Source organism: Leucoraja erinacea, chromosome 14 (genome assembly GCF_028641065.1).
Source record: "Leucoraja erinacea ecotype New England chromosome 14, Leri_hhj_1, whole genome shotgun sequence".
Lineage (NCBI taxonomy): Eukaryota > Metazoa > Chordata > Chondrichthyes > Rajiformes > Rajidae > Leucoraja > Leucoraja erinaceus.
The window spans coordinates 49,617,600-49,641,375 of NC_073390.1; the positions used below are offsets into that span (position 1 = coordinate 49,617,600).

A 23,776-nucleotide genomic window follows, 5' to 3' on the forward strand; every position below is an offset into this window, starting at 1 on the left:
GTTTCCATGCTGTAATTGTTATATGGTTATTATATGGTTATATTCCCTCTCAATCCCATTCTCGTGCCTTCGCCCCATAACCCTTGCCACCCGTACTAATCAAGAACCTACCAATCACCACCCTAAAAATAAACATTGACCCGGCCTCCACAGCCTTCTGTGGCAATGAATTCCACAGATTCACCACCTAAAAAAAAAATGATCAAAAAAAGACCTCCTCATCACCTTTCTAAAGGTGCACCCTTTTATTCTGAGGCTATGGCATCTGGTCATGGACTCTCCCACTAGTGAAAACATCCTCTACGTTATCTATTACATTGCGTAGACATAAAGTAATGCTTGAACAGTCAGTGTAGGAATGATCTGCAGATGCTGGTCTACACTGAAGATATTCACAAAATGTTGGAGTAACTCAGCGGGTCAGGCAGCATCTTTGGAGAAAAGGAATAGGCGACGTCATCTATTATTTTTCTCCAGAAATGCTGCCTGACCCGCTGAGTGGGGACTAGTGTAGTTGGGGGATCTTGGTTAGCATGGGCAAGTTGGGCTGAAGGGCCTGTTTCCATGCTGTACGACTATCACCACATATATCAGATCTTAGCTATGCTCTGTTTGATGAAGGGTCTCGACCCTGAAATGCCGCCTCTTTCTTTTCTCCAGAGATGCTGCCTGACCCGCTGAGTTACTCCAGCAGTTTGTGTTTATCTTCTGAGAATACAGATATTTTTGTCTAAAGCACGTTTGTAAAGATTCAATAAAATAAAATTACTTTGTTGACTGATTGCAATTATTAATAAAATGCAAAATAAAGCACAACAAAATTAAAAAAAAATCTCTAATGAGGGAACAAAGTTCTATTCTAATATTTGAGAGCTGGGCCAATTTTAAAAATGTGTAATTGTATATTTCATTACATAATTGTTCTCCGGAGATTAATACTTAAAACAAATCTAAATCTGTGATTTGTCCAGTGTTTCTTCTCTTATGGTTGTTTATGGAATATACAGCAGCGCAATAGGCCCTTCGGCCCACAATGTCTGTGTTGTACATGATGCCAAATTAAACTAATCTCATCTGCCTGTGCATGATCCATACCCCTCCATTCCCTGCATATCCATATGCACATTTCAGAGCCCCTTCAATGCCTCTATCGTATCTGTCCCCACCCCACCACCACCACCACCACACCTACAGTATGGTCCAGGCACCAAAAACATTTTATCTTCAAACTTCAGGTAGAACTTTGCTCGTGTTTTTGGTGAGGCTAGTCAGCAATAAAGTGAAGCTTGCTATGATAATTGAGTTGGTATATTCCTAAAAGTAACGTTTGACTTCATTGTTTTACAGAGGATGAAATAACAGATATTATTTTAAATGATGAAATAGATTCTGAGGATGCCATCCATCCGGAATTAGCAAAGGTAACTGTCACCACTGTTCTCAAATGCATCCTTTTTGACCGCCCATTATTGTCTTGGCTGATCATCTTCAGTGAATTGTAGAGTGAGTATTGTATAGTTTAGTTTGGTTTAGTTTAACAATACAGCATGGAAACAGGTCCTTTGTCCCACCAAGTCCACACCGACCATCGATCACTCATTAACAACAGTTCTATGTTATCCCACTTTCTCGTTCACTCCCTACACACTAGAGGCAAGTTACAGAGGCCAATTCACTTACAAAACTGCACGCTTTTGGAATGTGGAAGGAAACAGGAGCACCTGGAGAAAACCCCCATGATCACAGTGGGAACGTGCAAAGACCACACTGACCAGCACCTGAGATCAGGATCGAACCCGGGTCTCTGGCGTTGTGAGGCAGCAGCTCTACTGACTGCGCCACTGTGCCGCCCATTCCGGCAGACTAAGAGCACAATACATACAGGACCAACATCCCTCCCATGTTCCACGTTGAGGAACAAATGCCATTCCCTGCTGTATATTTGACCTACCTTTTCTCGCGCCAGGAAATTGGGAGTTGCAGACTTTAACATTCCAAGGAGAAAGTTCAACACCTCTCTTTCTTTTCGACTTTCTGATTCAATTCCTCTTCTCCTGAAATCTTTTCAAGGGTCTCGACCCGAAACGTCACACATTCCTTCTCTTCAGAGATGCTGCCTGTCCCGCTGAGTTACGCCAACATTTTGTGTCTACCAGAAGATTCATCAAGCTGACAAAGAATGTTAAGAATAAACACTCCAAGGTCCCAATTCTTGCAGACAGTCCAAATGTGATCACTCTGAGTAACTGGCAGTGAGATTTCCAGTAGATATACAGTATTTATGCTTCCCATTAGACCAAGAATGTTTTATTCAGTTGAAAAGAAAGAGAGCAGCTACTAATTTGCAAATAAAGGAGGAGGAAACAATATATAGTGGCAAATTGGCATGGAATATCTAAAAAATAGTTTAACAACTGTCTAGAGAGGAATGGAGTATCAAAAGCATATTTGTGCCACAGGGGGACAATAGCGGATTAATAGGGGTATAATAGGGGTGTTATAACAGGGTACTAAAAAAAATGATTAAAAATGAGAAATAAAGCTCTCAAATCTGAAATTAACACAGACTGTTTTCTTTCTCTTTTATTGGTGACAGTATATTACGGAGACAGAGGAGACCATAAAGCTGTCCCGAAATGTAAACCGATTGAACCTATTTTCACTTGACCCCGACATACCCGTGAGTGATGTATTTTTAATACTGCAAATCCTGCCAATTAACAATTTTTTTTTTCCATATTAACAATAGAAATGACAAATCAAATCTCTTTGTTTTAAAAGCTGTTTCCTAGCAATGAGGCAACCAGACATACTTCCCAGATCTCTTCCAATGCTGCTGTGGAATTTGCCATAGAGTACCAGTCTACTTTTGAGAGTGGTTGAAAATTTACAAGGCTTGATTAGTGAGTTTGCAGATGATACTAAAATATGTGGTATCGTTGTCAGTGGAGATGGTTGTCAGGAATCACAGCAGGATCTTGATCAGCTGAGCACGTGGGTCCATGAGTGGTAAATGGAGTTTAATTCTGATAAGTGTGAAGTGTTGCATTTTGCAGGACCTTAACAGTGAATGGTGGTGCCCTGGGGAATGTTTCAGAGCAGAGGAATCTAAGAATGCGGGCACTTATTTCTCTGGAAGTGGCTTTGTAGGTAGATAGGGTGGTGAAAAAGACGTAGTCAGTCTGAAGAAGGGTTTCGGCCCGAAACGTTGCCTATTTCCTTGGCTCCATAGATGCTGCTGCACCTGCTGAGTTCCTCCAGCACTTTTGTCTACCTTCGATTTTCCAGCATCTGCAGTTCCTTCTTAAAGACTTATAGCATGCTGGCCTTCATCAGTCATGGAACTGAGTATAGAATTTGGGACATTATATTATTGTTGTACATGACGTTGGTGAAGCCACTCTTGGATTATCATGTTGAGTTTTGGTAACTCTTGCCATAGGAAATATGCCATTATGCAGAAACAAAGTTCGAGGATGTTGCCAGAACTCGAGGGCCTGAACTATAGGGAGAGGTTAGGCAGGCTGGTGCTTTATTCCTTGGAGCATAGGTGGATGAGCAGTGATCTTACAGAGGTTTATAAAATAATGAGGGGGTAGATATGGTGAATGCACAGTATCATTTTCCCACGGTTGGGGGATCAAGACCTGGAGTGCATAGGTTTAAGGTGAGAGGGGAAAGATTTAATAGGCACCTGAAGTGCAACCTTTTCACACATAGGATGATGGGCACATGCCTGAGGTAGGTACAAGAACACGATTTGAAAGACTTTTGAACAGCTACATGGATGGATTTGCATGGATGAATTAGGCCAAATGGTCTGTTTCCGTTCTGTATGTCTCCATAACTACGATTGTCACTTTCAGATAAATCATTCATAATAGTCAAGCTTGTGTGCACCACAGACTTTTATGTCATGTTCATCAACAAATTTTACTTCCTGTCTCTCTTGGCTTTCTCTATCAAATGGGAAATATTTGCCAATTCTATCCTGGAACGATCTTCAGCATTTTGTTAATTTCCAACTCAAGACTGCCAGTGACAAGATTTTTGCATTTAAAAAAAAAATTATACTTACCTAACATATTAGTTCATAAGTAATAGGAGAAGAATTATGCCATTCGGCCCATCAATTCTACTCTGCCATTTAATCACGGCTGATCTATCTTTCCTCACTATCCCCATCCTCCCATAAGCAGGTCAAACAGCATCTGTAAGAGAGTGGAGACACAAGGAACTGCAGGTGCTGGTTTATTCATTTATTTTTTAAAGACACAGAGTGCTGGAGTAACTCAATATGTCAGGTAGCATCTCTGCAGAACATGGATAGATGATGTTATGGTTCAGGACCATTCTTCAGACTGTGAGGCTAATGCCCCTGTCCCACTTAGGAAACCTGAACGGAAACCTCTGGAGACTTTGCGCCCCACCCAAGGTTTCCGTGCGGTTCCCGGAGGTTTTTGTCAGTCTCCCTACCTGCTTCCACTACCTGCAACCTCCGGCAACCACCTGCAACCTCCAGGAAACGCACAGAAACCTTGGGTGGGGCGCAAAGTCTCCAGAGGTTTCCGTTCAGGTTTCCGTTCAGGTTTCCTAAGTGGGACAGGGGTATAAGAGAATTGCAGAGTTAATGTTTCAAGTTAATTCTTTTGAAGAGGGTCATTGACATGAAACGTTACCTTCAGGTCTCTTAATAGTTGCTGCCTGGTCTGATGAGTACTAACAGTTTCTGCAGATTTTTTAAAGTGCTGTGTTAATGCAATTTGTTTCATTTCAGCAGCACAGTTGACTAATAGTGTGGTGTACTGAATCAGACAGATATGCAGTTAAGAAAAGCTCAGTGTGGGAAAACATTATTGCAAAGTCATTATGGTAACTTTGCAGGCATGCATTAACATTTTATGGAGGATCCATGTGCTTGAAATACGATAGAACACGAGGAGTAACAAACGTACAGTTAGCACTGAAAGTATAAAGGTTTAGATAAATTACGTTAAATGATGCAAGTAGTTCCTAGTTTGCTGCCCTATGGTGTGCATTGTATGAGACTATGGTCATTGTGGTTTGGTACTTTCCGTGATGGAGCAGTTAGCTGTATGGGTAGGTTCATCAAGTGTGGCTACACGCACCAAACATTAACCCAACTCAAGTTGTTGTAAAATGGAATGAGAAAGAATTAGGGTGTTTTCAGTTTTACGATAAAGTGAACACTTTATTTCACTGCGAACTTTTCAGATGAAGATTTTACTTCAAGGTTTCAAGCAACGCTTTTCTCTGTGCATTTCTCTCTTGTGTGTTCCTGTTAACAGCTGCTCTTGGGTCTGTTTCTCTCCACATTATTTTTTGGTGGTCCTTGCCATGAAGTGAATTTAAACTAATCCCACGCTTACTCAACGACCGTATAGCTCCATCCCTGCCTGATCACATGCCCAAATAAATGCCTCTTAAACGTCACGATCATATCTGCTTTCACCACTGCCCCTGGCAGCATGTTCTACACACCAATCATTCTCTGTGTTAAAAGTACTTGTCTGGCAAATCTACTTTAAACTTTCCCTCTCTCACCTTAAATCTCGGCCCTCTAGTAAATGGGAGCAAAGGCCCTGACTATCTACTCGATTTAGTCTTCTTATAATGTTATATATTTATTGGGCACCCCTCAGCCTCCTACACCAGAGAAAACAATCCAAGTTTGTTCAAACTCTGCTTATAGCTAATACTCTTTCATTCAGGCGACATCATGGTGAACCTCTTCTGTAAACTACCCAAAGCCTCAATGTCAGAGTCTTCACATTCCTGTAATGTGGCAAGCAGATCTGCACCAATACTACAAATGTGCCCCAAACCATAGTTTTGTACAGCTGCAATATTATTTGCCAATTATTATACTCAGCCCTGACTGATAAAGTGAAATATGCCATGTGCCTTATTTACCGTCCTATCCACTATGTTCCAGGACAATAGACAATAGGTGCAGGAGTAGGCCATTCGTCCCTTCAAGCCAGCGCTACCATTCACTGTGATCATGGCTGATTATCCACAATCAGTACCCCGTTCTTGCCTTCTCCCCATATCCCTTGACTCCACTATCTTTAAGAGCTCTATCTAACTCTCTCTTGAAAGCATCCAGAGAATTGGCCTCCACTGTCTTCTGAGGCATAGAATTCTACAGATTCACAACTCTGGGTGAAAATGTTTTTCCTCATCTCCGTTCAAAATGGCCAACCCCCTTATCCTGACGGGACTATTTTTAAGGAGCTATGAATCCCTCTGTATACCAATGCTCTTTAGGGTCCTGCTATTTATCATTCATGTTCTTCACACATTTGACCCCCCAAAGTGCATCAACTCATACTTCTCCTTTTTAGCTCTTTGTTTTAATTAACACCATTTGCTTTGACATTTTTTCTTTCCTTTTTTTTCTGTGGGAGAGTAATTTGTCTCCAGTTGCGAGCACTAAACGTGTGCAGTAGTGTCAAACCCACAATTGTGTCTTATATTTGTCATTACCTCTGGAAGTGAATGTCACATCCTGGCCACAGATGTGAAGTAATAATGATATTTATCCCTTATACCCTTAAGGGGTTGGACAGACTAGATGCAGGAAGATTGTTCCCGATGTTGGGGAAGTCCAGAACAAGGGGGTCACAGTTTAAGGATAAGGGGGAAATCATTTAGGACCAAGATGAGAAAAACATGTTTCACAGAGTGGTGAATCTCTGGAATTCTCTGCCACAGAAGGTAGTTGAGGCCAGTTCATTGGCTATATTTAAGAGCGAGTTAGATGTGACCCTTGTGGCTAAAGGGATCAGGGGGTATGGAGAGAAGGCAGGTACGGGATACTGAGTTGGATGATCAGCCACGATCATATTGAATGGCGGTGCAGGCTCGAAGGGCCAAATAGCCTACTCCTGCACCTATTTTCTATGCTTCTATGATATCGACACATTATTAAGAGGTTACATTCATTGTTCCCTGTGTTTATTAACTCACACAGTCACAGCCTCCATCTTGGCTTACACAGCCCCACCAGATCTGAACTCCAGGTCATCTGATACAGAGGCCATCTTATTTACATATCACCATCATGACTCATCATCATGACAGTGAAGGACATGCTGAGCCTAGCTTCCCCTGCACTTCCCAACTTTTCCATACTTTTGTCTATATTTTCATAGATTTTCGTACTGCTTCCATTCACTCATTGACCAGATCGCCTTGTTTACAGTGTGTCCACATAGTCACCCTGGTTTTAATGTACCAGGGTCATTTCTTCCACCTCCACCCTTCCCCTCTCCAACATCTCTGCATCTTAACAAACTTAATTTCTCTCCTGGGTAGACAAAAATGCTGGAGAAACTCAGCGGGCGAGGCAGCATCAATGGAGCGAAGGAAATGGGGAACGTTACGGGTCGAAACCCTTCTTCAGACTCAATTTCTCTCCTTCCCAGTTCTGATGAAGTGTCTTCAACCTGAAACGTTAACTCTGTTCCTCTTCACACAGATGCAGCCTGACCTACTAAGTATTTCCAGCATTTTCTGTTTTTTTTTTAAGTTTTCGATTTCCATCGCCTACAATTTTTTGACTTTTTTATTACCATTTGCTCCTTCTGCGTCTCGATTCATTGCCATTGAAATCAACCATTTGGTGCTAAAATCAGAGTTGAATTTCTCCCACCACCCCTCCCCTTGACTTCCCCCTCTTCCCTTTTCTTGCATGGTATTTTTTTTCTTTCATAAAAACTGATTAAATTGCTTCTATGATCACATCAAATCCACTTCCTGCCGAGCTCTTTCACAGGCCAAGAACAGGAAGCCATAGACGGATGCTCATTGCATGTGCTTGACTGCTTCAATGGTGTCTGCAGTAAGCTTTGACCCTCATCGCTCTACGAGGTCGTTCTATTGAAGGTGAAACCAAAAAATCGCCTAAAAAATTGAGTTGTGTGCCTTGAAGACCGCTAAAGTGTTTCGCAAAAATTGCAGAATCAGCACGCTTTTTTATTTTCCTTCTACTGAATTTATTTTCTTAAACTGCGTTTGTCATAACGTTGACAGGAATATTTGCTTGAAAAACTATTGAAAGCAAAAGTAGAAACAGGGTTGTTGCAACAGTCAATAAAATGAAACCTGTTACACTAGCTCCCTCTACAGGTTGTTTGTAGCTTTGGAATTGCTTTGGTCCAGAACTCATTTTTAATGAAAATTTGTTCCCATCTGTCTGAGAGGCAGAACATGATTTTAACGTCATCTCAGCGAGCTTGGATTTAAATCTTCCTATGCTCCGTCTCAGCAAATGCCATTAACATCAGGAAAGTAGCATTTAAATCGTGGAGTGATTTAGTTCCTCTTCTTTCACCTAGAATTATTTCAATCTGACTGCATGAGATATTAGAATTGTGGATTATTTGGGCAGTGCAGTGGTGCATTGGTAGAGTTGGTGCCTTACGGTGCCATAGACCCACGTTCATTCCTGACAACAGGTACTGTACGGAGTTTGCCTGTTCTCCATGTGACCTCGTGGGTTTCCTCCGGGTGCTCCGGATTCCTCCCACATCACCAAAGATGTTAGGTTCTGTAAAGTGCCTCTAGTGTGTAGGATGCAAAACTAGGATAACATAGAGGGAGTACATGGGTGATCGATGGTCAGTGCAAACTCGGGGCCAAAGTGATACAGTTGTAGATGAACAACGGCCGAGAAACACAGAGCCCAAAAGATTAAAATAAAGGATTGTGCAGCACTAATCAGTCTTTATGATGCCTCAAGGAACTGCAGAAGTTGGTTTACAATGGATACACAAAGTGCTGGAGTAACTCAGCGAGTCAGGCAGCATCTCTGGGGAACATGGATAGATGATGTTTCGGGTTGGAACCTTCTTCTGACTGGTCTGGGGAGGCTTTAGAGGGGATGGGATGTTAGGGAAGGCTGAACTTGAAGTTTAATTGTCGAATTAGGAACATCAAGGGAATGGATTAATTTGGCCGGGCGAGGAGAGGAGAGGGACATCAGTTCATGGGAACTGCTTCAATACTTCGAGCTCACGAGCCGACCGGACTTTGGACTTTGTAAAACGGCGCCAGAAATGGCGTCATGTGTAATATATGCAAGATGAATTTCACTGTGCAGTTGCATGTGTGACAAATAACACACAATTGAACCATTGGCTGAGGGAATATCAAGTATCGGACACTGATTGAATATTGAATGCTGTGGGGTATTGAACAGGAGATTAGGCTTAGAAGCTGGATCGGAGGATCAATCAAAGTCCTGGCAACTTGACATCGAGGAACAGATATAAAATCAATCCTTTGGTCTCTCACTTTGGAACAAGTAAGAATGTAACTTTAAGTAATGTGGAAAATATGTTTCTGTATGACCTGTCTGTAATTCATAGTTCTTAGATGTCCAAAGTAATTTTGCATGCCATGTAAAAATGTGCACTGCAGGCTGTTGGATACTAACTGTACGTATCCAATGGCCTTCCGTCTTTGTACAACAAGTTGATTTTCAAAATTGCTTAACTTGTACACGTGGGAACTAATATGCCATCAGGTATGCGGTATAAGTTTTATAGTGATCAGTTTATTTCTTGATTGATTTTAACCTACATTGTTCCTTCTACTGATCTGCCTGTCAATATCCCTACATTATAAACAATTATTGCTTAGTCTAGTTTAGAGATACAGCACGGAAACAGGCCCTTCGGCCCATTTTCGTCTGCGACAACCAGTAATCCCTGCACATTAACACTATCCTACACACACTAGGGACAATTTACAATCTCACTAAGGCAATTAGCCTACTAAACTGTATGTCCTTGGGGGTATTGGAGGAAACCAGAGATCCCTGAGAAAACCCACGCAGGTCACGGGACGAATGTACAAACTCCATACAGACAACACCTTTAGTGACTTGAACTTGGGTCTCTGGTGCTGTACGGCAGCAACTATATCGCTACGCCACTGTGCCGCCCATGAATTGTCCAGGCACAGTTTTTGTGGAGCACCATTCACATATTTCACCAAGATGACTCGGTAACTTTAACCTGTAATCCTTGGTTTCGTTGTTAATTTGCTATTTCTAGTCTGCTGACTCCACATGCTTTGACCTTAAACATGAATGCTTAAGATGCCTTTCCAAGACACATGAACGTCCAAATACCATAAACCTATTGCATTATCTCCTTTTGTTTTCTATGTTCTTACTTTCAGTATGTTCTTTACTTTCAGCAAATTCAATGTGGTTGATCAATCTTTGCTGCAAAACCAATTCTGATTGCTACCTCTATATTTTAAATTTTAAGATATGTTTTCTCTACTTTTGAGCTAATATGCCATTACCTTTACATTATATAAAACTAGCTGGTTTAAATTTATTTTTCTACCTTCCTCAACTAGTTTTAAAATCAGTCTGGAGAATATATTTTATTCTCTGCAAAACTGACTTGTTTATAAATGTTCTTCCACATTTCAATTTAGAGTATTTCCCTCTCATAGAAACATAGAAAATGTGCAGGAGTAGGCCATTCGGCCCTTTGAGCCTGTACCGTCTTTCAATATGATCATGGCTGATCATCCAACTCAGTATCCCATTCCTGCCTTCTCTCCATACCCCCTGATCCCTTTAGCCACAAGGGCCACATCTAACTCCCTGTTAAATATAGCCAATGAACTGGCCTCAACTACCTTCTGTAGCAGAGAATTCCAGAGATTCACCACTCTCTGTGTGAAAAATGTTTCTCATCTCGGTCTTAAAAGATTTCCCCCTTATCCTTAAAATCTGAATTATTATCTTAAATCTCTCATCTGAATTATTCTTCAAAGGCCATGTGCGATTTGTAAATTATTATTATTTCTGCCATTACATGGTTATTTGGTGTTTATAATAATGATATTAAAAGCTTAGATCTGGTATTGGTATTATAAGATTTTATACCAACAATTTGGAGTGAATTTAGAAAGTCAACGTGTTATGCCATTTTGCAATTAATTTCACAACCCGATAAATTCCCAACACCAATAGCCACATTGGTAATTTCATCACTTTAAAGCCAAAAATACTCTTAAGAGAATGAATAGAAATGTATAAAGGTGAAGTGAAATAATTGAACATTACTAGATTTTGTTTCTCCTTTAACCAAACAGGATAACAATCTAATGATGAGCGGATAAAAGCTTGACCTCATGGATATTCATTCATTATTACTGTATCTTTCCAGATTCTCAAAACACAAAAGGCGGACATTACTGTGAATGAGCCGTTGGTGAAGCCTTACGACCTGAAGATGGGCAAGCGTATCATGGTTGTATGCAAGTCACTTGTCTTAAATCTTCAGGCATGTGTCAATGAAATTGAAAGTGGTCTGCTGACTAATGTAAGCAAATCCTCCATTAATATTGAATTCAAGTCAATCATTTGGTATGTGTAAGATGATGTATAGTTCTATGTTTCTAAAGCAGCACTTTCACCTTGTATTTTCTTTATTATTAGTATTAATTTCCACTGCATTAAATAATTACCCCTTCACCAATTACATTATATTTGATGTTCACATGTTTACTGATTTGCTCTGATCCAGCATTCTTAATACTGTATAGACGCTAATTTTTCAGTATGACATTACGACACTTTGATATTGCACAAATTCTTGATCTATGGCAACTGAACTGAGCTCAGCTGAAGTGCCTAAATGTGTCAGTGGACAAACAGTTGGCAGGAGAAAATCAAGTCGAGAGTATTTCACTGTCACAGGTCCCAGATAGAACAATGATATTCTTACTTGCAACAGCACCCAGAACATGTAAACATAATACACCGTATACAATATAATAAATGAGTGAGAAAACAAAGTTCAGTGTGTGTATATATACCCACATAGTCACAAATACACATATATATATATATATATATATATATATATAGATCATATATATATATATATATATATATATATATATGCAGTGTATACACACAGACACATAGGTACACACACAAAAAAAATAATAATTGTGCTATGTGACAGTAGGAAAGAAGCTGTTTCTGAACCTGGATGTTACAGTTTTCAGGCTCCTGTACCTTTTTCCCGATGGCAGGGGTGCCGCTGCCGATCGGAACGCCTGTTGAATGTTTAGTAGAGTGTTAAATTTGTTCATGATATATGTATTTTTATTTCTATTTATTTTTAATGCACACTGAATGGACACTGGTTGAGCAACGTTTTTTTGTTTCCTCTGGGTATGTGAATACTCAGGAAATGACAATAAAGATATACAATACAAAAATGATTGTGTGGCCAGGGTGGTGTGGGTCTCTGATTATACTGGCTGCCTTTCCAGCCTCTCCAGCCCGTAGATCCATTCTTTGCAGAACTCTTGTCAGCAATTTTGCGTGCATGCTGTGACTAAAAGAATGAAAAGGAGCAGTTGTGCAGTACAGGCGGCCCCTGTGATGCAGGGGGATTGCATTCCCAGAAGCAGACTGTCTCGCATGTTTCCTCTTCACAAACCATGCCATCCGCATGTCCATCTGGCAACGGGAGTTGCAAAAAGTAAATAAATGATTGGGTCATTTTATTTTGTCATACAAATTCCGTGAGAGTCTTTAATATCTCTAATATTTGGGTCATGATTTGTAAATCTGAGAAGGATGTGGAGGTCAATATTCCCAATTAGGATGACAGTGTGATGTGCGACCTATATTGAAATCACTTCTGTGGACATTTTACTAGAGCTGGGTACATTTCCACCATGGCGAATTTCACAATGATAGGGGTGAGTTCTAGGTCACATAGTAAAGGTGCCAGTGCAATCATACTGGAGCAGAGAGCCAGTGCCTTGAAGAATGAGCAAAACAAGCAGATAGAATCATAGATTCATAGAGCCATTCAGCTGAAATAGGCATGATGCCCCATCTTACCCACGCCGACCAACTTGCCCCATCTACGCTAATCCCAAACACCTGTTTGTGGCCCATATCCCTCCAAACTTTTCCTATCCTTGTACCTATCCAAATGTTTCTCAAAGTTTGTGATAGTACCTACCTCAACTATCTCATCTGGCAGCCCGTTCCATATACCTACATGTAAACAAAAAGTTGCCCTTCAGGTATCTATTAAAACCTTCCCCCCTCACCTTAAACCTATGTCCTCTGGTTCTTGATTCTCCTAATCTGGGTAAAAGACCCTAAGAAAAATATAAATTGGCCATTTCCCTAAAATTTGGCCTCAATTAATTTAAATGGTGTGATATTTCCACCCCTGCAACGGAGAGTTAGCTCCAGCTGCTACGGTCAGGCAAACGCCTCCGTCGCCATGCGGTGAGAACGGAGAGGCTGAGAAGGAGTTTCTTCCCAGAGGCAATTCGGACTGTAAACGCCTATCTCACCAGGGACTAACACTACTGAACGTTTTCCCTTCCATTATTTATTATGTAAAAGAATATGTGTGTTATGATTGTGTTTATAATTTGTTTGGTTGTTTTGTTGTTTGTCTTTTGCACAAAAGTCCGCGAGCATTGCCACTTTCATTTCACTGCACATCTCGTATGTGTATGTGACAAATAAACTTGACTTGACTTGACTTAATATTGCTGCTAAGTTAACTACCTCAAACGTAATTAACAACTATAATTTTAATTGCTTTTTGTACAGATTGAACCATTTTTCATCAGTCTTGCCCTTTTTGATATCCGAGAAAACAGAAAAATATCTGCAGACTTACACGTGGACTTAAATCTTGAGAGTGTTAGACAACTGGTGACTGGATCCTTGGCCTGGGCAGAAAATGGAGAGAAATACGTCGCTGGAGAAGAGAAGTCTGGAGAGCCGCAGCTACGAGGTTTTCCCGAAGAATGGTTAAAATACCCTAAGCAGGTAACAAGATGTGCATTATGTTCACCTTTCATTGACTGCTGCATTCCAGCAAAGTGAATATGAGTTAACGGCCAGAATTGTCCCAGGAGAGAGGAGACATTTGTACTCCAGCTATTACCTTGTGGAGCCCTGGGGTGAAGTAATCTCCAACATGACCTGTGACCCAGAGCCACAAAGAATCTGCATGTCATAAATCTCACAAAATTGTGTTGACAGTCAGTTAAGTCACATGTTCCACTGAACCAACAGCTGTTAAACAGGTTGTATAAATGTGCATTCAGAACCATTAAAAAAAACCACAAGAAATGAAACTTCCAATTTAGTTTAGATTAGTTTAGAGATACAGCGAGGAAACAGGCCCTTCGGCCCAACGAGTCCCTGCTGGCCAGCGATCCCCGCACACGTACACTATTCTACACACACTAGGGCAATTTACAATCATATCAAACCAATTAACCTACAAACCTGTACATACTTGGAGTGTGGGAGGAAACTGGAGATCCCAGAGAAAACCCACGCATGTCACAGGAAGAACGTACAAACTCTGTGCAGACAGCACCCGTAGCCAGGATCGAACCCGTGCCTCTGGCAATGTAAGGTAGCAACTCCACTGCTGTGCCACCCCTTCAATCTAAAGAAAATGGTTAAAGTTTGAGAAGACTAGAAAGCACTTCAAATAATTAAATGCACACAAATTAACTCAATTGAAGAAATGTAAACCACCTGTAAATTGCCACACTCACAACTGTTTCTCTCCGGTCCAATGAATGGAATCGCAAACAACGTTCCGAGTTTATTCTATGGCCAAAATTTCCTGTTTAACTTCTGTGAAGTCGCATGAAGTTAGCACTTCATTGTTCGACTGTATGAGGTATCCTTAGGATGTTTGACATAGCCCTCTCCTGACAGGCAAGTGAAGAAAGACTGGTAGTTAACTGTGGGGATTTCTCAAGAAAATGTTTCTGTAGCTAAAAATCCATGTATCATAATTCATTGAAGCTTGCGTTTTCTGTAGGGTTACGTGCGACGTTGAATATAATGGTATTCTACATTTGTAGGTAGATTTCAAACATTGCTGAATAATATTACTTGTGCCTTAAACTTTATAACTCGTTTAAATTAGAGGCGCTATGTTGACATTTAATTTCCAGTGCTTTCGAGTGTCTTGATGATGTGCTTTTTACATATCACAAGCTTCCCATTCCAGTTCCATTTCTTGTTTGTCAGAGTTGAAATGAACTATTGATAAGGTTAATCAATTCTCAGTCTCTGATCTCTGGTAATTGTCAAGGTGACAGGTTATACAGTGAGAATAATGATTGCTTCATAAAGTGAGAAGTTTCAATGCTCATATTTCTTACTGATAGACTAAATTGGAAATGAGAAAGCAAACATCATAAATTCTTTGTACAAGTTTGATATGTAGCTTTTAAATCAATGACTCTAAGCTCTTGCACAATAACGAATTGAAGCCTACAACTCACTTCACATAATATTGTGGAGCAATGTTCATTCGCCTCTGGGAGCTGTTCAAACGATCCATAAAAAGATGATGCAGACCTGCTTTTTCATACACACGGCAAAAGTGGATTAAGGTCTGCTGCTCTTCACAAGGCTATGGCAGAATTAAACTGGGATGTACTTAAGGAGTTTATATCGTCCTAACAGCTGGGTGTTCAAGGTAGAGATGATGAAAGTGGTATGACTGGCACATTTGATGTCTTTGATAACACAATACACTTTGCTGATATGCTAAGGTAATGCTTGAAGGTGCAAATGTATGAAATGTATAACTGGCTGGATTGTACTGACAACTGGCTGGCAGTCTGGTGGAAAGCCATCGGCTATCTGTGGTGCACGTGTCAGTGAATTGAATGGATTTGAATTAAACGATGCAGCATGGAACCAGGCCCTTCGGCCCATCGAGCCCATGACGACACTTTACTATACTTACAATTACACCAAACCAATTAGCTTACAAACCGGTGCGTCTTTGGATTGGTGGAAACAACCAGAGATCCCAGAAAAAAACCCACGCAGGTCACGGGGAGAAGGTACAAACTCCATACAGACAAGTACCTGTGGTCAGGATCGAACCCGGGTCCTGGCGCTGTAAGGCAGTAGCTCTACTGCTGTGCCACCATGCAGCCCAATTGAATGGAAGGTAATTGAATGAAAAGATACAGCATGGAAACTGACCCTTCAGCCCACCGAGTCCACACGGACCATCCATTACCCATTCACTGGGGATCTAAGTTATCCCACATGCATCTACTCCTACCATGCTAGGGGCCAGTGGCGGACTGGCCATGGTGTCAGCTTGCCCGATGGCAAGTGGGCTCCTGATGAAGTAGGCCCCCTATATCAAGTGGGCCCCTGATGAAGTGGGCCCCCTTTGTCTCCTGGCAACCAATATTTTTAGACCCAGTCTGCCACTGCTAGGGGCAATTTACAGACCCCAATTAACCTACAAACCTGCGCACCTTTGGGATGTGGGGGTGACCTCAAGGAAACCTTTGCGGTCACAAGGAGAACATGCAAACTCCACACAGATTGCAACCTGAAGTCAGGATCGAACCTGGATGTCTGGCGCTGTGAAGCATCAGCTCTACTGCTGCGCCACCGTGCGGCCCAATTGAATTAAATGGAATTCAATTAAAAGACAGAGCACGGAAACAGACCCTTCAGCCCAACGAGTCCACACTGACCATCGATCACCCATTCCCTCTCGATTATGTTATCCCACTCTATCAGCCACCAGCTATGCCACTGTGCTGCCACGTTACGTGCCAGTATATGGACTCTGCGTCCTCGAGAATGGGAATATGCAATGTCGTGTCCCGCAGAGCTGAGGATGAATCTGTCACAACTGAATGCCGTGTCCCGCAGAGCTGAGGATGAATCTGTCACAACTGAATGCCGTGATCTATTATTCGACACTGCAGTGACTTTGTGCTTGCTGATCATCACCATTAAGAGGGAGTTAGATGTGGCCATTGTGGTAATCACGATAAACCAAGTTGCAAGTAAATACCAGGACATCTTTTCTATTCAGAGTGTGCTCAGATCATTCGCTCAGAGGAACGAACAGATGGGCTCGGGTGCTGCACATCCCAGAGATACCATCAACTAGTTCCTGCTAAATAACCTGCAGCTGCTCCAGGCTGCCTCTAGTACATCGGTGACTTTAATAAGACTGAAAAGAACTGCATTTTCATCTCTGATGTGGATGTTGATTTAGGTGCCGCAAGATGTTAAAAATGCAACTCCCCAGGGGAATCCTGGAAACTCTGTCCTTGTTTGTGGAGCAAGGTCTTAGGATGTTGGCAACAGTTGATTTTGCTGGCTCTGAAACCATTGACTTGAGACTGTTTATATAACTAATTTGGTGAATTGGTTTCTTGATGCTCAAAGGCAATTTTAAATTATTTTTTTTTTTGCCAATTGCAAAGAATGCGTTGCCTTGGCATGAGAATAGAGTTGTACAAATAACTCCATGAACTTAACTAAGTGAACTTGAACTTATTTATTTATGCCTGAAGCATTAAAATTACTCATATGTTTAGAATGTGACGGCTTTGCTCTTCGCCTTTTCGGGATTTTTATGAGTCTTATTAAAATGTGCCGTTATTCCACTTTGTTATGTAATCTCTTTCCATGAGGATGCGAACTTAATTCATGAATTATAATTTGATATGCAGGGCATTTTCTCTGTATCTAACCCACACACTGACATCATGCTAGTGGCAAAAGTAGAAAAAATACTAATGGGAAGCATTCAAAGCTGTGCTGAACCCTACATTAAGAGTTCAGACTCCAGCAAGGTATGTATCCATTCAATATCTGTTCAATGCTCATTATTACTGATGCATATTTTAACATTGTGAAATAATTTCATCATAAATTAGAAGATTGAGGGGGGATCTTATAGAAACATACAACATTCTTAAGGGGTTGGACAGGCTAGATGCAAGAAGATTGTTCCCAATGTTGGGGAAGTCCAGAACAAGGGGTCACAGTTTAAGGATAAGGGGGAAGTCTTTTAGGACCAAGATGAGAAAAAAAAATTCACACGGAGAGTGGTGAATCTGTGGAATTCTCTGCCACAGAAAGTAGTTGAGGCCAGTTCATTGGCAATATTTAAGAGGGAGTTAGATATGGCCCTTGTGGCTAAAGGGATCAGGGGGTATGGAAAGAAGACAGGTACAGGATACTGAGTTGGATGATCAGCCATGATCATATTGAATGGCGGTGCAGGCTCGAAGGGCCGAATGGCCTACTCCTGCACCTATTTTCTTTGTTTCTATGTTTCTATAAATGATTTTAGCAATGAATTAATAAATTGTTTTAGCGGTGTTGTTAAATATAACCCTGGAAGTGCAGTTTTTAAGTATCTCTACAATAATGTTAAATATGATCTAAAATTTATCCTGGATCAGCCACATTGTAACTATGGCAAAGAAAATGCACCAACACGTCTAGTTCCTGAGAAGGCTTAGGAAGTTCAGCATGTCCTCAACAGCTCTCACCAACTTCACAAATGTGGCATAGAAAGCATTTTATTGGGATTCATCACAGTATGCTTTAGTTTCAGCTCCATCCAAGTCCGCAAGATATTGTAGATATTCTGGATATAGCCCAGACCATCAGGCAAACCAACCTCCCTTCCATTGACTCCATCTACACTTCAGTTCACCAGCATAATAATTTCACCCCAGTAATTCCCTCTTCTTCCCTCACACATTGGACAAGAGGTATACAAGTTTGAAACCGCATACCTCCAGATTCAGGGACAGTTTCTTTTCAACTGTTATCAGGCAACTGAACAGTCCTCTCACCAGCCACAGTCTAGTGCTGACCTCCCATCTACCTCCTTGGAGACCTTTGAATTATCTTTAATCTGATTCAAGAATAAGGAGTATGCCATTTAGAACGGAGACGAGGAAACACTTTTTCTCACAGAGAGGGGTGAGTCTGTGGAATTCTCTGCCTCAGAGGGCGGTGGAGGAAGGTTCTCTGGATGCTTTCAAGAGAATAGCGGAGTCAGGAGATATGGGGAGAAGGCAGGAACGGGGGGTACTGATTGGGGATGATCAGCCATGATCACATTGAATGGCGGTGCTGGCTCGAAGGGCCAAATGGCCTACTCCTGCACTTATTGTCTATTGTCTATTAACTTTATCTTGCACTAAACATTGTAGTTTTTATCCTCTAACTCTGCACTGCGAACGGCTTGATTGTAATCATGTCTAGTCTTTTCTTTGACTGGTGTGAGGAAAGACATTTGCTATAGAGGGAGTACAGAGAAGGTTCACCAGACTGATTCCTGGGATGTCAGGACTTTCATATGAAGAAAGACTGGATAGACTCGGCTTGTACATGCTAGAATTTAGAAGATTGAGGGGGGATGTTATAGAAACGTACAAAATTCTTAAGGGGTTGGACAGGCTAGATGCAGGAAGATTATTCCCGATGTTGGGGAAGTCCAGAACAAGGGGACACAGTTTAAGGATAAGAGGGAAGTCTTTTTGGACCGAGATGAGAAAATCATTTTTTACACAGAGAGTGGTGAATCTGTGGAATTCTCTGCCACAGAAGGTAGTTGAGGCCAGTTCATTGGCTATATTTAAGAGGGAGTTAGATGTGGCCCTTGTGGCTAAAGGGATCAGGGGGTATGGAGAGAAGGCAGGTATGGGATATTGATTTGGATGATCAGCCATGATCATATTGAATGGCAGTGCAGGCTCGAAGGGCCGAATGGCCTACTCCTGCACCTACTTTCTATGTTTCTATGGATAGTATGCAAACAAAAGCTTTTCACTTTGTATTTCGCTACATGTGGCAATAATAAACTAAGCATCTAGTCATCTCAACATCTAACTATTTATTTAAAAGATGAAAATGAATGCCAAGATATATAATTGTTAATATTCTGACATATTTTCCCAATTTCTTTTTCAAGACTGCCCAGAAAGTTCTAAAGTCTAACAAGCCATTTTGTAATAAGTTGGCCAAGTACCGTATGCCATTTGCATGGGCAGTGAGGTATGTGCGTATTAGTTATAATGAAATAGATAACAAAATGAGAAGATGCGTGTCAATTATTCATTGTCTTCAGTGATGGATCTGTACACATTTTTCAATTGTTATTTTAGTTTTGAGCTGCAACATCCAAACAAAATGTATCATTTCCTATGCAATTCTAGAATATCAGGACTCAAATTTACTTGCGTTTGAAGCAGCAGACAGCTTCTTTGTGAAACAAACTCTCCAATTGTTATTGACACAGTGGCGCAACAATAGCTTTACGGTGCCAGAGACCCGGGTTTGATCCTGACTATGTAGGCGCTAGTCTGTACGGAGCTTGTACCTTCTCCCCATGACCAGCGTGGGTTTTCTCCGAGATTTCCGGTATCCTCCCACACTCCAAAGGCGTACAGGTTTGTAGGTTAATTGGCTTGGTATAATTGTAAATATGCCCCTAGTGTGTGTAGAATAGCGTTACTGTGCGGGGAACGTTGGTCGGTTGAAGGGCCTGTTTCCATGCTATATCTCTCAACTAAAAAAAACTAAACTAAACTAAGCTGTGGTGAATTATGTTTAGAATGCATCACTGAAGGCTCCACTCAGTCCAATGGCCTGCATAATGCTGTGTCTTGATTTACTTATTTGTTTATTGGGATCTGGGCATTACTGACAGGTAATGTCTTGTCTTTCCTGATCAATTTAGGACAATAAATGTCAGTGCATTAGTGAAAATGAAATATGCATCAGCAAATGCAGCCACAATTCTTGTTAAATGGTTTAAGGACGATCAATAGTTTTGACATTGGCTCAATGCTGAATGATTCACATACACTTGGACATGGCTGGTATTACAGAACAATACTGAATGATAAAAAAAAGACTCAGCGGAACTTGATGGAAGCCTCGTGACAATGTAGAAACATGAAATTGCAGATGCTGGTTTACAACAATAGACACAGGAGCACAGGAGTCAGGCTGCATCCCGGAAGAACATGGATAGGTGAAGATTTGGGTTGGGATTCTTCTTCAGACCCTTTTACTTTAGACTTTGGAGATACAGCATGGAAAAGGACCCTTCGGATCACTGAGTCCGTGCCGACCAGCAATCACCCTGCACACTAGCACCATCCTGCACACTAGGGACAATTTACAATTTTACAGAAGCCAATTAACCCACAAATCTGTACTCTCATCATCTGGGTTTCTGGAGCTTTGTTTCTTCTCAACAGCATGGCCAACACATTTTCTCTCAGCATAATGAGCAAAGTATTTTTAATCGTACAGGGGTCTATTGGTTTTACGATTGGTGCCATTAAATGTTTTTTTTTGGTAACTCATAATTGACTCTCATTGTCCAAAACTCTTTATTTTAATCAAGACCATTCTTCAGACTTCAGAGTCCGAGGAAGGGTCTCAAACCGAAACGTCACCTATTCCTTTTCTCCATCTCCTGCTGCAGATGCTGCCTGACCCGCTGAGTTACTCCAGCATTTTGTGACTGTCTTCGGTGTAAACTGGCATCTGCAGTTCCATCCTCCGCTGTTTATTTTAAACACTGTTTTGCTATGCGCTTTACCTTTCAGATCAGTATTCAAAGACAATCATGGAACAATAGATCGAGACTCTCGCTTCTCTCCTCTCTTCAGGCAAGAGGCCAATAAGATTTCCACGGACGACTTGCTGAAATTAGTAACGGAATTCAAAAGGTCTGGGCAATCTTTACCTCGTATCTGAAAACTAGAATGTTGTGATTACTGGTGAATTATTTTCCTAACCTAATCCGATTATTTATTTATTTTTGCATATAGAGCAGACAAAATGGGCAAAGTACAAACCATACCTGGTAATCTTGATATATCAGTACACTCTGTGCCCATCGAACGTCCAAGTATGTGATTCATTTTCTTTGTTCTATTTTTAAAAGTGTGTTTGATTCTGCATTCACTTTTCCAGCTATGTTTCAGTATCAATTAAAAGAGGATTTTCCATCCAACATCAAATTCTGCACATACATAGTAGTCGATAGAATAGAGTTTATCAAGAGTTTATCAAGAGAGTTTATTGTCATGTGTCCCTGATAGGACAATTAAATTCTTGCTTTGTTTCAGCGCAACAGAACATAGTAGGCATTGACTGCAAAACAGATCAGTGTGTCCATATACCATTATATACGTAAATACACACATGAATAAATAAACTGATAAAGTGCAAATAACGGATAATGGGCTAGAGTTTTGTCCGAGCCAGGTTTAATAGCCTGATGGCTGTGGGGAAGTAGCTATTCCTGAACCTGGTCGTTGCAGTCTTCAGGCTCCTGTACCTTCTACCTGAAGGTAGCAGGGAGATGAGTGTGTGTCCAGGATGGTGTGGGTCCTTGATGATACTGCCAGCCTTTTTGAGGCAGCGACTGCGATAGATCCCCTATTTGAAAGAGATTGGATTAGATACTTTCATTCTCACATGTGACGAGGCACGGTGAGATGCTTTGTTTTGCATACCTGAGGCATGCAAAGAGTCACCACGTAAAGGGCAGCACCAAAGTTGCAAAGTACCCCTTTTTTTGTCCCAATGCCCCTCCCCTTTCCAACCTCCTTAGTTCTCGACCCACCCTAGGTCCCCGTTAGTTATGGACGTCCCACCCCACCCTCGGTCCCCTTCATTTTCGGCAGCCTTCCCAAGCCAGGGTACCCCCCTCATTGTTCTCAACAGCCCTCCATTCTGGGTCCCCCCTTTGTCCTCGTCGCCCCCCCTCCTACATAACACTGGGACTCTATCCTCCGATCTCTGACCTCCGACTTCGGGACTCAGACCTTAGTCCTCAGGACTCCGGCCTCTGACCTCCGACATTATGTAACTTTCTGAATCAACCAAGCTTTCCGTTTGTCCCAAAACTCTCTTTCAACCAGGGTGTACCTCCAGACTCAATCTTTCTTCAGGAACCTGGCTCCCAGTTGATTGGCAAGACCTTGTGCACGGCAGGGTAATTCTGAGTGAAACCTGCAAGCTTTGCCCCGACCTGCATTGGAAGGTGCATTAACCTTGTCTCCCGCCTTACCAGCTGTCAGCAGAATTGATGCTGTGAATGTGCCTGGCATTCAAAACCATGCTAAAGAAATGACCTATTAAAAAGCACTATTAAAATAATTATTTAAATAGATGCAGATATATTCATGATAAAGGGAATAACGTTTAGTGCAAGATGTGCATTGGATCATCTCCAGTCCATTCAGGCAGAGAGAGTAGATAGACAGAAAATGCTGGAGTAACTCAGCGGGACAGGCAGCATCTCTGGATAGAAGGAATGGGTGACGTTTCAGGTCGAGACCCTTCTTCCGAATGAATGCTGAAGAAGGGTCTCAAGTGTCCACCCAAAACGTCACCCATTCCTTCTCTCCAGAGATGCTGCCTGTCCTGCTGAGTTACTCCAGCATTTTGTGTCTATCTTCGGTGTAATCCAGCATCTGCAGTTCCTTCCTATGCATAGTGAGTAGCTTTCTTGGTCTGAGAGAAGGAATTCTGCAGAGGTTTGTGTGTGTGGTTTGGTTTCATGCAGGGTGCAGTTGCCCCCCCCCCCCCCCCCGGATCAGTGATCAGCTGACAGCAGTTTGGAGCCACTACTCTCATGAGACCCCATCGTCTGCTCAGGTGACAGCAGACAGTCAGCACAAATAAATCAAAAGATTTACAGCGAGAAGCCAGTGCAGACGCAAATACTCTGTAATAGTGTGCATTCCATAATGTCTCCACTTTTAGAATTTCTGACCTGTGGGGAACCATTCCTCTTATTTTGTGAATTGGAGATGTCTGTGGAATAAATCCTTCACTTCTGTGTTCTAATGGGCCTGTCCCACATTGGCAATTTTTTAGGCAACTGCGGGC

General features: G+C 41.6%; 1 protein-coding gene across 2 annotated transcripts in view; it reads left to right on the top strand.

The window, feature by feature from the left end:
• Positions 1-23,776, top strand: part of dock10 (dedicator of cytokinesis 10) — a 249,531-nt gene that overhangs the window by 153,058 nt on the left and 72,697 nt on the right. For both annotated transcript variants that reach the window (XM_055646386.1, XM_055646387.1), the window contains exons 9-16: positions 1,348-1,421; positions 2,597-2,680; positions 11,220-11,375; positions 13,649-13,870; positions 17,572-17,694; positions 19,833-19,915; positions 21,481-21,603; positions 21,706-21,785. In XM_055646386.1, coding sequence (XP_055502361.1) covers positions 1,348-1,421; positions 2,597-2,680; positions 11,220-11,375; positions 13,649-13,870; positions 17,572-17,694; positions 19,833-19,915; positions 21,481-21,603; positions 21,706-21,785 — 945 coding nt within the window. The remainder of the gene's footprint in view (positions 1-1,347; positions 1,422-2,596; positions 2,681-11,219; positions 11,376-13,648; positions 13,871-17,571; positions 17,695-19,832; positions 19,916-21,480; positions 21,604-21,705; positions 21,786-23,776) is intronic.